The sequence below is a fragment of the Cariama cristata genome, unplaced genomic scaffold (genome assembly GCF_000690535.1).
Source record: "Cariama cristata isolate BGI_N322 unplaced genomic scaffold, ASM69053v1 scaffold7866, whole genome shotgun sequence".
In the NCBI taxonomy this organism is placed as follows: domain Eukaryota; kingdom Metazoa; phylum Chordata; class Aves; order Cariamiformes; family Cariamidae; genus Cariama; species Cariama cristata.
In genome coordinates, this window is record NW_009622669.1 from 25,427 (window position 1) to 42,641 (window position 17,215).

The following is a 17,215-nucleotide window of genomic DNA, read 5'->3' on the forward strand; positions in this document are numbered from 1 at the left end:
TAAACACATCTTTGAGAGCATGTCCTCATGTTGCAGTAATACTCCTTAAGGGAATTAGCAGAAATTATTTCTTTCATGTTTCAATGCTTTGTTCAGAAGATGAATAGAAGATATGCAAGACCCAGAACAAAGTCTCAAATAACTGTACTGAACAAACAGTTGCTTTACTATGATTATCTGCAGAAAAGCTACACTGTGATGAACAACCTCTGTTGAAATAGACATAGCACTTAAGTGAGAAAATCAAGCAATATCTGTACAACAGAGGAAAATGAAACCCTGAATAATCACAGCCAGATGATTTTCATATACCTCCTCAGCAAAATTATTGCAGGACTTCTTTAACTTCATTTGACTTTGGCTGGTTTTGACCACACAGTATTATTTCCCTACTTGCATTTCCTCCTTAGAGTGTTCAGTGTTCTCTAAAGACCTGCATCATCTTTTTTCAGCTCTGATGACCTTTACAGACATTGAGATGAAATGAAGATGTGCCATTCTGAAATGTTTCTGAAAGAGTGGCCAAGAAATGTAGCAAGCTAAATTTTGCAACCATGTAAAACATGTACTTCTCCAACCATGTAAAATACAGCCTTCCGCTGTAGCATCTAAAGCTACACAAAGATACACAGAGCTGGGTGTTATAATTTACCCATAGCCACATGTAGAGAGGTTAGCGTGGAGCTGCATCCCTCCAGAGATATCCTGAGAGACTGTACCTTCTCCGACATCCCACTAAAAGCACACACTACACTCTCTTTGCAGGTCAAGCCAGCTGCACAGTGCAGAGAAAAGAGCTGGCTATGGCTCTGCTTCTTCCCTTCTGTTTTTAAGCAGATACAAGGCGGCACATGGGGAGGAGGCCTAAAGCAAACTTGCCCTGTGTTACAGCTTTATTCTAGGTCTGCAGTTCGTTCACGTGCGAGGTTTGTCTTCCCGTCTGTAAACTTCTTATGTTAGAATGTATTTAAATGCCTCAGAGTTGAAACCGTAGCTCTAGCGGTGACCTTTACGGCACATAGTATGCCATCAGCACATAAACAAGATAATATAACCCCTTAAACACGTTCAGCTTCAGTAGGGTTGCACAGCTGTTTAAGAAGTAAAAGCTGAGCAAGCAAAAGTAGTATCCATAGAGCGGGAACGTTAAGCCTCCTGGAGACCTCTTTGTTCTCTTAAGAGGTTAAATTACATACTCTGTCCAGTCATGAAACAGCTTACCACATTATCTCATGTGGGCTTCCCAAATCACTGTTCTCTTACATGCCACAGCTTCACTGAAACACTGTGCCAGATAATTCAACACCAAGTGTTCAATTAGTATTGCAGACCTGGCTTAGTTGCAGGGACTAGATTGGGTCTTAGAAGCTTATAATTTATATGGTATTTTATTTGTCATTTTTCATATAGGCACAAACTTACCGATATTTTGGTTGGGTGCCTTTCTTGCCTTACTGATTTTGCTTGTTTCATATTACCAAAATAAAACAAAATCAATAAATCTAAAATGCTAAATATATACATAAGAAAAAGAAATTTCAATATAAAAAAATTGTGGCTCAGGCAGAGGGATTAAAGTCTCAAAATGCACATCAGAATATGATAGCTTTATGTCCATTCCTTGAAGAAGAATATAAACTGTTTAAACAGAAGCTTTCCTTTTTGCAAATAAGGAAGAAGGGCTGTTGCTGTCATTCCAGGAAGAAATGCTGCGGCAGTACAAGATATTACGACCTCATTTGCTTTTTACAAGCCCTTTTCCCGGGACAACTGTCCCTCTAACAGAGCAGAAAGCCTTTCACAGCAGAGATACCTTTTTAACTTTTCTTCTCTTTCTCCGGCAACTTAAGCTGTTACCTAAGGCTACGAATGGAAATGGCTGAGGCAAGGGCATGCATGTACCCTTCTCTTGACGCCAGGACAGGAACAGAACCTTCCGCAGTGCCTCAGATCAGACATCTTGGGGTAGGCATATTTGAAACCATCACAGTAAGACTTGCCAGGCCATTAATGAATTAGGAGAGAGATGCAGTCCACTGCATATTCTGAGAGACAGATCCAGTAAATAGTCACCCACTTGTTTCTGTATCTGTGAGGTATCAGCTCTCTGAAAGGTTGGGAAGAGTATTTGTCTTATTTGCCTTCCTATGTAAGCCACCTTAAGGTGAGTGTGTTAATAGGATGTCTGAATCCCTCTACATTCATAATGGCTCTTGTGTAAATAAAAGGGAGAATATTATGCAGAAGTACTTACTTAAGTATCAAAAGAGATACTTTAGGTTTGCTTATCAGGCATGCAGGTTAAGTATGGGCTTTCTGATACTGTCTTCTCATCTGTGGTATATTTTTTCACAATCAGAATGATGTAAAATAATTATTTTCAAAGGCCTGGTACAAATGATGTTCGTATCAAATAATGACATAATTTTCTACTTACTTTAAATAGCTTATTAGAAATAATACTTAATTTAAGAAGGTATAGAATATTAACACCTTTATTGCTTCCTAGAATGCACTATCTTTAAGAATTTTAAATGAAAAATTGTCATTATAGAATATTTTTGTTCTTCTCTCCCCCTCCCCTTCCTCCTCTCATCCCTCAAATGCTTTTGAGGGTTCATTTACTTACTACTTCAGTGTCTTTAAAGGTACATTTACTTAATTTAAAAGTACTGTTTTTCTTTCACAACTTTCAGTCCTTGAAATACCCAGCATTTAATGTATCTGATGAGGTTGTTTCTTAGCTAAGAAACACACATCAGCAATGATAAAGATTTGACATTGAAATTCAGTTAATAGCTCTGTAGTTGAAGTTTTGCCTGGAACAAAGTATAGATTACGACACTTGCAGTTGCTTTAGCTATGCTAGGCTACCAGTGGTAGAAAGGGATAAACAATGAATTTCACTGGGTAAAGGCAATAGTATCTGGCAGTACATACAGAAGCAGGCCTCTCAAACAAGGCCATACTTACAAGTTAATATTCAGCACACAGATGCACTTTGAAAGGGTTGCGTTCTGCTTTTCAGAAGCCTGTAATTGTGCGCAATCAAAAAAATTTGCTATTGATAAGGTGTGGTCCTATTTGTCGTTTTTGTTGGCAGCATGCAAGACGACAGTTTAGAATCTTCAACTTCAATATCTCAACTTCTGAGAGAAAGTTATTTAGCTGAAACTAAACATCAAGGGAAGAGTGAAAGAAGCCGATCAGAACCAGCTTCTCATAATTTCCATTATGGCAACACTTCCGGTGATTCAGATGAGGTAGCTGCCCAAGATGACCTTCCAGATCTCTCTGCCTTTTTGAGCCAAGAAGAGCTAGATGAAAGTGTAAACCTGGCAAGACAAGCTATTGATCAGAATCCACTGGAAATTAAACAGGAGGAGCTTCAGGCACATTCACAGCATCCCCCAGAACAGCTGAAAAACGCTGGAAAACACAAGCAAATGGCCCAGTCTACAGCTTTGAAAACATCAGACAATGGCCTGCACTCAAACTTTTGTCAGGACCACGTCAGAAATACAACAGGCTCCAGAGGGAGCTCTCAAGATCTAAAGAAACAACACCTTCCTTCTGAATCAGAATCAAAAAAGGAATTCCTAAACAAGGCGGCAGATTTTATTGAGGAGCTCTCGTCACTTTTCAAAGCTCACAACTCTGAAAGAATAAGACCCCGAACATGCAAAAACTACAGGAGCAAAATTGATTCTAAGAATAAGCCTGCTCAAAAAGGTAGCTCTGGCCTACCAAGCACATCAGAAAACAGAGAAAGGCTTTCCATTCCAGTACCTCAAGACTTGGAAAACAAAGCAGAGAAAACATTTGAACAAACAGATGATCAACAGGCGGCAAACTTGGAATCTATCAATCAATTAACAAATGCAGAGCTAAAAACAGAGCCAGAATCTGTATCTGTATATTCTGATGAGCCTATTGGACAACCACCACGCTTTACTCAAAAACTGAAGAGCAGGGAAGTTCCTGAAGGAACCAAAGTGCAATTGGACTGCATTGTGGTAGGAATCCCAGCACCTGAAGTCAGGTAAACATATTCTGCACTTGTCATTTAGTATTTCTGTAACAGCGGGCGTATGCCTTACTCTTTCCAGATATTTTGATGCATGCGTTTCAGTAATCTGTAGCGGAAATCTCTTGATCTTGGTTATTAAAATTGATTAAGGAAAAAAATTGCTTTCTTTAAATCGTACAAAAGGTTGCTTACATTTTTAGACAACATATTTTAGGACACATTACTTTCTTTGAATTTTAGAGAACTGTTTCTAAATACTGTACTTCTATAATTAAAAGAAAGTGCTAACTCCTTAGTGAGAAATGGTAGTTATCTTTATGGAAATCAAGATTGATTGTGTAAACCAGCTAAAAATGGCTGAGATACCTCATGCTGATGTCTGAAGGTTATTTGAGATGAGTGAACATAGGATCCTATACACCAAAACCGTCCTCATTTAAGTTATTATACAAATAACCAGGAGCAGGTCAGTTCTAATTCAGATTCTGACAATGATTCTGCTGTGAAATTAGAAAAAACACTTCTGTGTTATCAAGTACAAGACACTCTTATTAACTGATACTTACTCATGTTGTGTGACTAGCCTGCTAATTCTGATGCTTCGGTTTTCACCCATGTCTATGAGGATTTTGAAAGTTAAATAAGCAACATTTGCAAAGATCACTGGAGATGAAAGGAACTGTGAAAAAGCTACACTTTATTCATCAATGAATGACATCAGTAGAATGAGAAACAGATGACTGTAACTTTTAAATTTATCTTGAAAATTCTTAGATCTCATTAGCATTTCTAAATCTAAATTTGTTCATATAGAGCTCATTAGTCAAATTTACCTCTCACTTGGAGTGGTGGAATTATCTTTCTTTTGCTGGGACTGTACCAATCCAATAGAAAGGATAACTATCCATCTTTTAGAGACATACTACACATATTTGCATCCTAACATCTGAAGTATCATAAATAGATCCCCTTAGTCTAGACAGTTGCCTATCCTTTTATAGGCATTTTAGAAATCTGTGTTGCTTTTCTAAATATTGAAAAGAACTATTTGCATTCAGCATCTAATTAAAGGACTCTGGGCTTCACAGATGGTCCACTTTTTCCGGTTCCCAGCTCATTGTCTTCCTTATATACTTTGACAATGCTGAGTACAGCACTACTACCACTTCTACTGCAGTCAACACCTTTTATCATCTTTCCCACTGAACTAACAGGCACCATCATCAAATGAAAACTATCTCAACATCCAAAGACTGAAGCTCCAAAGATTTTTGTGGTAAAGAATCTTTGTTTTCCACTCCCTTGGATTTCTGGCACATCAGCTGCTAATTTTTCAGAAGGAAGAAGCTTTTACAATGCACTATTAAGTACATAGGAACAAGGATCTACAAATGAATCATCTTGTAACGGACAGCCTTGTCATGCAGACAAGAAGTTACTCAGTTCATAGGATCCCTGAACTGTGACTGCCAGACCATTTTGCCCCATTAATGCCTTCAGTAGTGACATGTAGGTTCTCGGTCTCTATCAAGACCTTCACCTGTGGTGCCACACAGGGTCTCTTGTGTATGACAGGAATGTGAACTTGCAAAGGACTAAATGATTTGTTTACAGAAGAGGAATCTGTTCTAATGCTGGGGGAAATACCTTGTCTGGGAAGAATATGCTTTCTACTATGCTTCATGTCTAAACTCACTGCTTTAATCAACGATTTTGAGGCATTCCCTTGGTGGAGCTTATGCCATTATAAATGTTCTATTGTGTTCAGCCCTTAAATTCATGGAGGAGTCTGATTAAAAGAGAAAACAGTGCCAGAAGTTTGGGGGGTTTGATAGAAAACAGACAGGAAACATTATCATCCCCTAGATATTAGCAACACTCTCTGAGGACTTCTCTTGGTTATAAAGACTTTGAGACATTTCTCCAGGCACTTGCCTTGATAAATCTTTTTTATATTAAAAATGTCAGTAGAATCCTTGGACATGAGAAAATTTTTTTTTCTCTCATAATTCATAGTTTATAATACAAAGAAAACAACTGAAATAATCTTCTCTTACATATATAGACCTGTACATAATCTCAATCTGGCTCTCTGTATTCAGAAAAGGTGAACACTGAATTGCTTGTTTATAGACATATACTGCAGCGCACAATGTTAATTTTATGTATTTCTCCAGAAGGCCACGCCACCATTCTTATAACTGCATATCATCCCCGTGCCACTGACACATACATAAAACTGACAAGGTGTTCATGCCATCTAAGTTTAGGTGTTTAACAACTATCTGAATTAGAAGCTGACACTATAAAGTCACTGAGGCCTCGCAAGGGCAGATCAGAGAACCCAGGAACAATGACTCATCCCATGGAGTATCCAGGGATGGCCAGGATGCCTATGCATCCAATTCAGGGACTGCTTGATTCCACAGAGTTGGATGACGGGTATCTTTGTAACTTGAGTCTATTTTTCTCCCAACAAAACCAAAGCTTTTCCATTGAAATTTCTATTTCAACATTTAAGTTTGTTTATTTTAAATAATAAAATAAGCTACTTATGTGAATGACAGTCAATACAGGAGCTTTTATACTTTTATAGAACAATCACTCACCAGACTTTTCCAATGATAATACACTGCTGTCAGGCACTATACTGCTCCAAACAGAAATGCACACTTGGTTTACTGACTCACGCTTGTAGCCAGATCAGGGTCTTAGAGGAGCTAACACAGAAGTCCAGAACTCACACTCCGATGCCCCAAGGCCAAGGGAAGTAGGGACAGGGAGAAAGAAGTCCCACAAGGGAGAATCAGTCCCAAGTTCAAGAAAAAGAGCCGGCCTAGCTTTCAGTTTCACAACTTAAACTAACAAATAAAAGATAAATTACAGGGAGGTAAGTTTGAATTCTCTCTCCCCTTGTGTTTTTGTATGTGTGTGTTTACGTGCTGTATTAAGGAGAAAGCTGGGAATGTTAGCTGCTTGAACAGAGTTTCCTGATCCTAATTGTTTGTTCTTTCAAATCCACCAATGTGCAGGAGTAACACTAAGAAAGAGTGTAAAAAAATTCACTTGCCTGAGTGATAAATATTCATGTGTTTCCAGTGATCATGGCCTTTTTAGTCACTACTACAGCACGAGGAAACCAGAAAATATAATATACTTTGGGGTACGTGTTCCATTAATCATGGGGACCATAAGAATGCAGGGGTTTTTTTCACTAAAAACAGTGCTTGTCTTTGATCTGCTGTGCAGAGCTTCCAAAATAGCGAAGGAAACATCTTGCTGGCCATAGTTGTGGAACTGTGTCCAGAACTGGGCTCAGAACTGGCAACCATCTTGCTTTCAGGGTAACAGTTTTCCAAAGTCTGTGGTCAGTTAGTTCATTATCTGTGGAGCTGGGCAAGGAGAGAAGAACCCTAATAGGTAAGCAAGAGAGATACAAAAATCAGTAGTCCCAGGAAAGGACTAACTGGCAAGGTGGCAACTGATGAAAGAAAGCTTAATGCTGACTGGCTTTAAGGCATGATCTTTTCTTCCTTCACCTTAGCTGAATGACCAAGCTCAGCAAACAAACATCCTTTGGATGCACACGTGCTAATGCATGCTTGCCTGTGTTCTTTGACTTACAATGGACTTCTTAACCATAGAATGGAATCCCAGGTTACTTACAATGCTTATAATATATACTTACAATGCAGAAGTGGGATGTACTCCCACAATGTATTGTGGGAACCTAGAGCATTGTGAAACAAGAACAAGATTCAACAAGCTCTGTAATGTAGTTTCTCAGTCAACAGTAGAAGCAATCAGATGGTTAAACTGATGTAATGGGGATTCTAAGAGAGAAATTAGAGATAGGATATTTAGAAAGAAGCTGATCACAGGAATGGCAAGGACGGGAAATATGATGGACAGGTACCACGTTTGAAGCAAGACAGTACAAAACAAAATTGATGATGTAAAAATGGTGTGAATGACATTCATGATGGATTAGGGTCAAAATATCATTGGCAATGACAAAGTAGTATAAATTTACAGGCTTGGTAGGTGACCATCTGGTATATATGAGGGTTTACTGAGGGACAGAAAATTGGATAGTGGCAAGAGGAGAAACTGGGAACTTATTTGAAATATCAGTATATGGAAAGCTAAATGCTGCTTGGTTGAATACAGATAGACCTGTCCAACTGCTTTTTAAGATAACTCAGCCTTAATGTAACAAGCCCACATGTTAGAGGAAGCTTGTTAAGCCTACCTATCTAGGAAGAAGTTTCAATGAGACATTACTCAATTTTCAGTATCACTAGCTGAATGCAGCATCATGGAAGAGACGAACAATAGTATTGATACTACAGTATATGGGCCTCTAACTACCTCAGACATTAGCTCACAATTAAAGAGCACTACTACAATTATTGATTGATTACTTTACTCTGACTATACTGCAGGTTAGAAATCAGCATTTAGGAGAAGTGGGTAGCATATTTCCAAAGTGTTAAAGGTTTTGATGACCCCCTTCTCATGCTTCTTTCTACAGCTCTGTTTCTGTGTGAGTGATGATAGGTGTGACATTCACTCCTCCCCATGAGGAGAGCACTCCTTATTCCCTGAAGTTCAGAGGTGCCTACATTTTTCCAAACTGTTTGGCACATCACTCCTAGGTTAATTTTACTTATGAATCACATTGCATGGTTTGGCATACACAGCTATCCTGGAAGTGTCATGAGGATTTGATGTTCTAAAAACAGGCTGCATGTCATAAGGTTTCTGTGAAAACATTCTTTAACATAGGCATACAAAGCTTAAAAAGTGCATTTTATTGCTGCTTTGTTTAAGGAGACAAGACCTCCAACTAACCACAGATTTTTAGAGATTCTGAAGCCACATAAGATATTGATTAAGATTTTTTTCTTCCTGGCTGCCAAATGAAAACATTTACCTGTTTTAGTGCTCAAAGTCTAGAGAGCCAAACTCCTCTTACATGCAACTCCAGTCAAGTCAATGGATTAAGACCTAGGATGAATTTGGCACAGTGGATGACACTGCTTATGCTTAATGTGAACCTGCCTTGTATGACGAAGCTATCATTACAATTCATGGCAGGAATGAAATGTCAGTGACAGAGAGTATTGCTACTTCAGTCATGCCATGTATCTCAATGTCAGAACTCCCCTTGGAACTGACATTTCATTGCTACCACGTACAACCTTTTGACGGTAAGAATAAAATAAAATGTTAATAAGCACGGAATAGATATGACCATACCAAAGATTTACATAAAGCTTAATTTCAGAAGGGAGAATTGTTTTTCATTTATAAGCATTGTGAAGAGATAATGTACATGTAGCATAATCTCTTTCTTGGCTTAATCTCAAAATACTTCAACATTATGGTGAAAATAGTGACTAAAGAACACACCACATAGGAGAACTAAACATAGGTTTGAAACAGAAGTTTATTCCTGAAGTTTTAAATCACTTATGTTGCAAATTTTGGACTAGTCAAAGGAAACAATAACTGCAAAGAAAATAATTAACTCAATCCTGCTTTACTGTCTGTTTGAGTCTACTAAAGGAATATACTCCTCACATACTACTAAAATAACTGGAAGAAATAGCTTACGTGGTGGTTTTATATTTGCTTGTAGGAAATGAGAATTGTGCCTTACAAAGGCATACAATACAGACTTATCTCTACACAAACACAACAGGCTAATTGGAAAAGCTGATCAGTAACAACACAAAGGGTTCTTATATCTTACTGGTGATTATATCGCAGCATTTTGTGTAATATGTTTTGCTTTATGTGTCTCGAGTGACACTATACTATGTAAGTTATTTTAATGTTCTGAAAAGATGCTGATGAAAATGACATCAGATTCTAGAACATGGGTATTTTCTTTAATAGTTTTTCATATCTGCTGAAGCTAACATGCTAAAAGAAGGCTACATTATAAGGAAGAGGCATGAGGCAGGCATATAAAAAGACATGATTAAGTGCCATGACTCACCTCCCAAAGTACAAAGTTGCCTACATGAGTTAACACACCTAAAAGGTGACTTGTACATTCATATACCCAATTTGTGCTTGTAGTCATACAACTGTGCATAAACCTTAGGTGTTCTCTCCTGAAAAGGTGACCATTGTCAATTATCACTAATTGCAAATCTTGAAAACAACAGAAGAATAAACCATATTGTACATAGAAGAAACAAAATTCCCCCTTTGGGATCACAGGAATTCTATAGAATTTCCTGGTTTGAAACTTAAAAATGGCACTAATCAATTTCAAAGGACATTTTCAATCAACCCTATAGTGCACATTACCATACTTCTCCCTTGGAACTGCTAAACATTTCATCTACTTACTCATGGCAGAGTTGGTTCCTTTATCCCAGGCACTAGATGTTTGTATTCTGGGTACCAAGGACCCCACTACTACCTATGGTGTCTGTATCTACATGTTTATACATGTAGATGTATACATGTTAGAGGGCTGGAGCACCTCTCCTAGGAAGACAGGCTGAGAGAGTTGGGGCTGTTCAGCCTGGAGAACAGAAGGCTCCGGGGAGACCTTATAGCAGCCTTCCAGTACCTAAAGGGGCCTGCAAGAAAGCTGGGGAGGGGCTTTTTAAAAGGGCATGGAGTGATAGGACAGGGGGCAAGGACTTTGAACTGGAAGAGGGAAGATTTAGATGGGATATGAGGAAGAAATTCTTTATCATGAGGGTGGTGAGGCAGTGGCACAGGTTGTGGAACAGAGAAGCTGTGGCTGCCCCATCCCTGGAAGTGTTCAAGGCCAGGTTGGATGGGGATTTGAGCAACCTGGTCTGGTGGAAGGTGTCCCTGCCCATGGCAGGGGGATTGGAACTCTGTGATCTTTAAAGTCCCTTCCAACCCAAACCATTCTGTGATTCTATGACGATAAGGACATCACCGAACTGAAAAGCAAATGTGATATGCACTGTGGGGGAGCTAGTCAAAAAACCCCACACTGTATCTAATTATTAGTGGGGAAAATACCAGATTTGGCCAAGTCATTATGGGCAAAGTCTACAATAAATGTAGCTGTTCCTTCTGTTTGAAGAGGTTTATATTAGAGGATCTGAAGGTTCCTTACTGGACTATGATGGAATATGAACACTATAGCTCAGTCAGAAAAAGCTAGAAATACCATTATTTTTAAAGGAAATATTTTTTGAATGGAAGTGTAAACCAATTCTTTCAAAATAAAGGTGACACAAATAAAAAGCAGGATTTGCAAACTAAATGTTAGTGAAGAACTATACAATCTAATCTACTAAAAAATAATGGTAATGGTACTGTGATAGTGAAATCTTTTAAAAGAGAGGTAGTTTGTAAATAATCATTTTAAGACCAGTGATTCCACCTTTTGAAAATTACTTTTAAGTACTGCTCCACACCTTCTAAAAAGATAATGGTAGAAAAAGGATAAAGAGAATGGTTAGATACTCAGGAGAAATATATGAATATACATACATGTGTATTTATATATTCACTGTGTTCTTAAACTCTTCCTAAGTGTCTGCTTTTCGCCACTGTCCAGACAGCACGCTGGGTTAGGTGGTCTTGCAGTCTGAGCCAGAACACCCAGTAAGTTCTTAGTTATCTTTTTACATGTGCTAGCTCACCTGGGCATGGGCTGATGTTATTATTCCCTTTCATATGATGACAGCTGTCTCTTAAATTTCCAAAGGTGCTGCACGTTATATGGGTTTGGTTAATATATAGAACACTGTTTACAACTGTATTGTGAAGCACTTTAAACAAGTTCCATTTAGGTTTGAAAAGTAGCATGAATGGCTGCTGAAAGCTATCCTGGAGTAAAGTGTTGTCCTAGGCAGATTGTCCACTGACAGAAACTACCTTGGAGCATCTCATTTTGTCCACCAGAGCGGTAGAAAACCTAGCAAATGAACTATGTCGATCTTCAAAGGGACTCCCTTAACATTGTGGCTCACATTGAGTTCAAGCAAACACCTGTGGCAATTCATGATGCAGCTGTAGCCTCCTGACTGCCCAGTCCCTTCTTTTAGGGTTATTAACATTTACCAAAAGTGATATATAGGAGAATTTGTATGGTTCAGTTATCCTAGATCCACACGTAGAGTGTCCTGGAGCAAACCAGAACTGGGGCAGCTGGACCTGGAAACACATTGTTGCTTCAGAGTGAGAAACTTCCAGCAAAGAAGCCAGCATCAGGATTTTAACATTTTAAAGTACTGCTGCCAGATCTGCAAGACCTTGTCTATCAGAGCCCTAAGGCTCAAATGGAAGAGAAATGAGTAACTTTGGTTGAAGTTCTCCACATAAAGCAATGCCAGTTTCTCATTGCAAGAAAACCCTGCAAGAAGGATGTGGACGTGTTTTAGTGAAGCAAAACTGCACTTCAGCTGTGAAATGGCAGGGAAGAGAGCTGGGACATTTTACACCCTACCGGCATCCTCTTTTAACATGATGATATTTACTACACGACTGTCGATTGAAATTAGAAATCTTAAATTCATAAACGTAATTTTCTTAGACCCATTTTCAATTCTTGTTACAATGGAGGCTCTTAAAAGAGGATAAGCAAGCAGGTGTAAACACAAACCAAGACGCTTCAGTTCTAGCTCTCTAGCTACAAAGGTTTGCCTTTCTAAAAGGGGAAATTGTGTTAAGCAGTATGATTCATTCTAAAGTGCAGGAGCTTCCTTCCATAACAGGCAGACCTGTACGCTTTCCAAGCTGTACATTCACGTCAGTGGACTGTACAGCTACAGATTACACTGATGTGCAACTCGAAGTGGACTGGGGAATACCCTGTCTACTTTAAGAAAGCCATGTTGGACAGCTAGGACTGATGGTGTACAAATAGTGCATGGTTTCTTTCTTAGCTATGTAATCAGCATTTAAGTTCCAGATCTGTACTCCTTCATACCTCATAGTCCCTTTGAGGCTCCTTTTTCAATTCTACACTGTACTTCCATTAAATTCTGGTTTTCCATTGGTATGGGCTGTCTTATAGATCTTTTTTTTTTCCAAGATATTAATTTGGGAGTTTCTTCATGCTCAATTTGTATGTACAAACTGTTGTAAAAAGTTGTACTTTTTAGAGGTGAACACAATTTAATGGTTACACAGATTTATTTACTAATGTTTTTCTCAATTATATGAGATGGAAATGTATCAAAGCAGCTTATAGTATGAACCAGGAAATATAATTATTACAATTTATTACTCAAAAACCTATCCTTATCCTTTCCATAACTAATCTTATTTGCTGTAATATATAATTAGTAAATACATTTGCCATTGCTTCGATAGCATTTGTATGCACTCAAAAGCTAGCAGGTACTTTTACCAAGTTACCATACAAAGATGGATGAAACAATTACTCATTTTAAAAAAATCAATTGAATAAAAAATGTTATCAGTATGACAGCCCCCACCCATACATGCACAGGACACATTAATCAACCATACGTAGTTAAGAAAGCAGCAGTAAACAGAAAATACAAATATTTTTGTGGAGTTTTATATCTGTCTATATTTATGAGAAAAGTTACGGTGAAGATGAGCGCACCTCAGTTTGAGTTTTCAAATTTAGCTAGTTATCTAAAAATACAGGTATTTCTGAGTATTATCCCCAACATTTAACTCTGGATCTCTATACATGGTATTACACCTTCTCTGTAAAACCTAGACTGTCTTATTAAATTTGAATCTGGTTCTGCAAACCCACCTGCTTTTGCTCTTTCTGTTCTGTCTTTTCCATATTAACAAGCAACAGCAATCAGGCCTGCTCTCCCCTCCTACTAGCTCTCAGGTTGAGCTGATGGTTACTGTCATTAACACATCCTATGGAGCTGTCTTCTCAGGCGCTGCTCTTACCTTCGCTTGGATTACTGCATTTTCTACTGAAACAAGCCCTCTGAACAGTGAGGGACTTAGCCATGCCTTAGATGAGAGCCTGAAGTCTCTAATGGGCCCAATATATTCTTGGACATGTAGCTGGGTTTAAAAGAGAAACACGGCAATATGACGCAGAAAAGCATTCAAGGTCCAGCCATCTCACTGGCCATGTCCCTGTAAGGGAGTGCCTCTATATCATAACAGATCACTTCTCTTTCCTTGTCATACACTTATACCATCACTTATAAAAAGCAGATTGTCTTAGATATATGACAAAACCAAGAGTAACCTTGTAGTAAATTTCAGTCACATTCTGAATCAACATGAACTTTCGAATCACAAGTTTGAGGGAAATTTGTTTACTTAGGTTTGTTTCTTTTTCCCTACAGTTTAAGCCACAACACAGACCTGAATGTACCTCAAGAGAAATTCAGAGCCAGATCAATAGCATTCCAAATTCAGAGCTCTTCTACTCTACTATTGAAATCTGTATATCAAGAAAAATACGTGCTAGGGCCACTTACATAAACGCATTTGTTAGTATGTTTAAATACTGCAAAGAAAGGAGCTCTGTTTGCTGTAATTGAATATTATGAAAACCATAAATGTTTTATTCCTATGACTGTTGATTCAACACTTGCTTGCAGTACTCTGTCAGAATCTTCAGGCTAAAATCCACCCATTTTATCATCAGAAAGACTTCAAACATTGTCATTCTAGTTGTCAAGCTGTTTGCACTGCTAAACAATATTTTTTGCCTTGCAGGTGGTACTGTGAAGGAAAGGAGCTTGAAAACTCACCAGACATTCAAATTATCCAGACAGGTGATCAACACTCATTGGTTATTGTTGAAGCTTTTGAGGAAGATACAGGACGTTACTCGTGCTTTGCTTCAAACATCTATGGAACAGACTCCACTTCTGCAGAGATTTACATAGAAGGTAATGTTAGAATTGTTGTGGAAATTGGTTATTGAAATTGGTCATACAGGATTAAGAGACAATTATGTGTTTTGGATGTTAACCATGTAATAGATTTGTCACAAAAAGTACGCAGCAGGGAGTCAACACTTTTCATCATTATTAACATATTTTTTATTTCTCTGTAAAATACCCTTCAGACAAGTGACTGCCCTTAACATATAATTTTATTGTATTGCTTCCCAGAGATTTTATATGTCTCACTGCAAGATCGAAGTCTAGAATTATTCAGATTCTGATGCCACCTTATTTTTTTTGCCTGTGGCACTCTACAGAAATGTAAGAACCTAAACTTTGTGTCTAATTCTTATTAATCCCTTTACCTACAATCATTATTACAAATTGAATATAGGATAACTTCATCCTAAACCATTACTGGGACCTTGTAACCGAAATAAATATGCCAGCAATGTGATATTTTACTTTTATAGTAGATGCTGTAAATAAACCAGAATATGTATCTGCAGATTTAGGTCTCTCTCCTTTCTCCTCATGCTTTTTAATATATTTTACTTGGCTTAAGAGAGGTTTATTTATTATATTTCTTTTTAACACTTTTTTGTGTAAGGTTTTAGATTGCATCCATCATTGTGCTAGCAGGATTACAAATTTAAAATAAGCACATAGAACCTTTTTTTTTTCCTTTTGTCTTTTTTCCATTTCTCAGGCAGAGAAATACACTATGAGTACCATCACTGACAACAGTGGGAACATTCCTAAATTAAAGCACCTACCCTACTTAATACAAGGTTAATTCTGCTCTACTGTTATTCTTCTTTCAAGTCTCTAATCTGACAGCGAAAGGACGAATCCTTTTTTAGTATCTGCACTGTCCCTGACATTAATGGGAGATGTCTGTGCTTGGCAGGGATTTACTAGTTCTTGAGACTAGGGCCAAGGCCTGCTTTTACCTAACTCCGTGGACGCTGGATGGAAGCCATGGCTGACGGAGATGCTGACTGGCAAGAACTGCACAGAAAATGCAAATTCCAAACACAGCGAAGGCTGAATCAGAAGTGTAAAATGTATCATTTAGACAGCTGTTAATAAACTGAGCTAGTATCTTCTACAAACTGTGCTACAAGGCACTAGTTTAAGAATAGCTATGACTCCAGGTCTCTCTTTTTTTTTCCCCCTTTTTTTTTTTTATTTTTTTAAAACTGGTAGTATCAGGTGTCTGAGGAAAAAAGCTCTTACTTGATTCACAAAAGCAATTACAGACTAAATCATACTAGTGGCATTTTAAAGACAACCTGAGGAAGACCCAGGTATACATTCACTCTTGGATGCGGTTTTCCTCATTTCAGTAGCACCTCATCCCAATCTGCCTTATTTCAATAGCAGTTCTGCATCTTACACGGTATGCAACATTGATTCATTTCCACTGCAATGTGATTTTTTGTTTTGGCATAGCTTTATAATATATATCCTTAGAATGCTCTAGAGGAAATTTGAATAAAGGTTTGTATCTTTCATAGATAAACTTCTCCAAAACCCCCTCTGCTAAGTGATTTTTTTTTTTTTCTCTTTCATAGGAGTCTCTTCTTCTGACTCTGAAGGTGAAATCATCAAAGACGAAATGGATCAGTAAGTTTAAAATTAATTACATCTTCCATATTTCTTACAGTTAAAAAAAATCCCACAAGTGTAGACATTTCAATTTCCATTAATATTTTGCTTCCAACTTCCAACAGATTAGGCTTTTGTTTGGGATTTGTTTGGATTGTTTGGGTTGGGTTTTGTTTGTGTGTTTGTTCATTTGCTTTACAAATAGTATGGAAGAAATACACATTTGCTTGTGTGTCTTCAACTTTAGCTTAAGAATTGAAACTTTAATATTAAATATAAACATAAGAAGAAATATGTTACCTTAAAGATTGAACTACTAAAATTAATTTACTGAAACAGATACCATTTGACTAGACCCAATTTAAATGCTCATTTAAGCGTCTGACTTGGAAAAACAGTGTAGTAAAATTTCTCACATGAAAATATGGTGTGTCTTCAAGTTTTTGGCAGAAGATGGCTATACATGGACTATTTAGATTTAAGATAAGGAAGTTAATAAATATGAACTAGACTAAACTGAAATGATGGGTATAAAAGACTACTTAATTATAAAGAGAAAGACAGGGTGTCAGATGTAACCTAAAACCTGGGAAACAATTTTATTTTTCCTAAATTAATTCCATTCCCTGTGCATTTAGAACCTGATCCAATGCTGTTAAAATCTATAGGCTTTCAGAATCAAAGTCTTCCTATTAACTGGAAATGGAGTCAGACCAGTTGAAAA

At 37.7% G+C, this 17,215-nt stretch overlaps 1 protein-coding gene across 1 annotated transcript in view; it reads left to right on the plus strand.

Annotated features, from left to right (window-relative positions):
- Nucleotides 1–3,104: 3,104 nt before the first annotated feature.
- The window catches only part of MYPN (myopalladin), a 47,764-nt gene continuing 33,653 nt past the window's right edge, over nucleotides 3,105–17,215 (plus strand). The window contains exons 1-3 of the mRNA XM_009702417.1: nucleotides 3,105–4,042; nucleotides 14,708–14,883; nucleotides 16,458–16,509. Of these exons, the coding sequence (XP_009700719.1) occupies nucleotides 3,105–4,042; nucleotides 14,708–14,883; nucleotides 16,458–16,509 (1,166 nt within the window). The remainder of the gene's footprint in view (nucleotides 4,043–14,707; nucleotides 14,884–16,457; nucleotides 16,510–17,215) is intronic.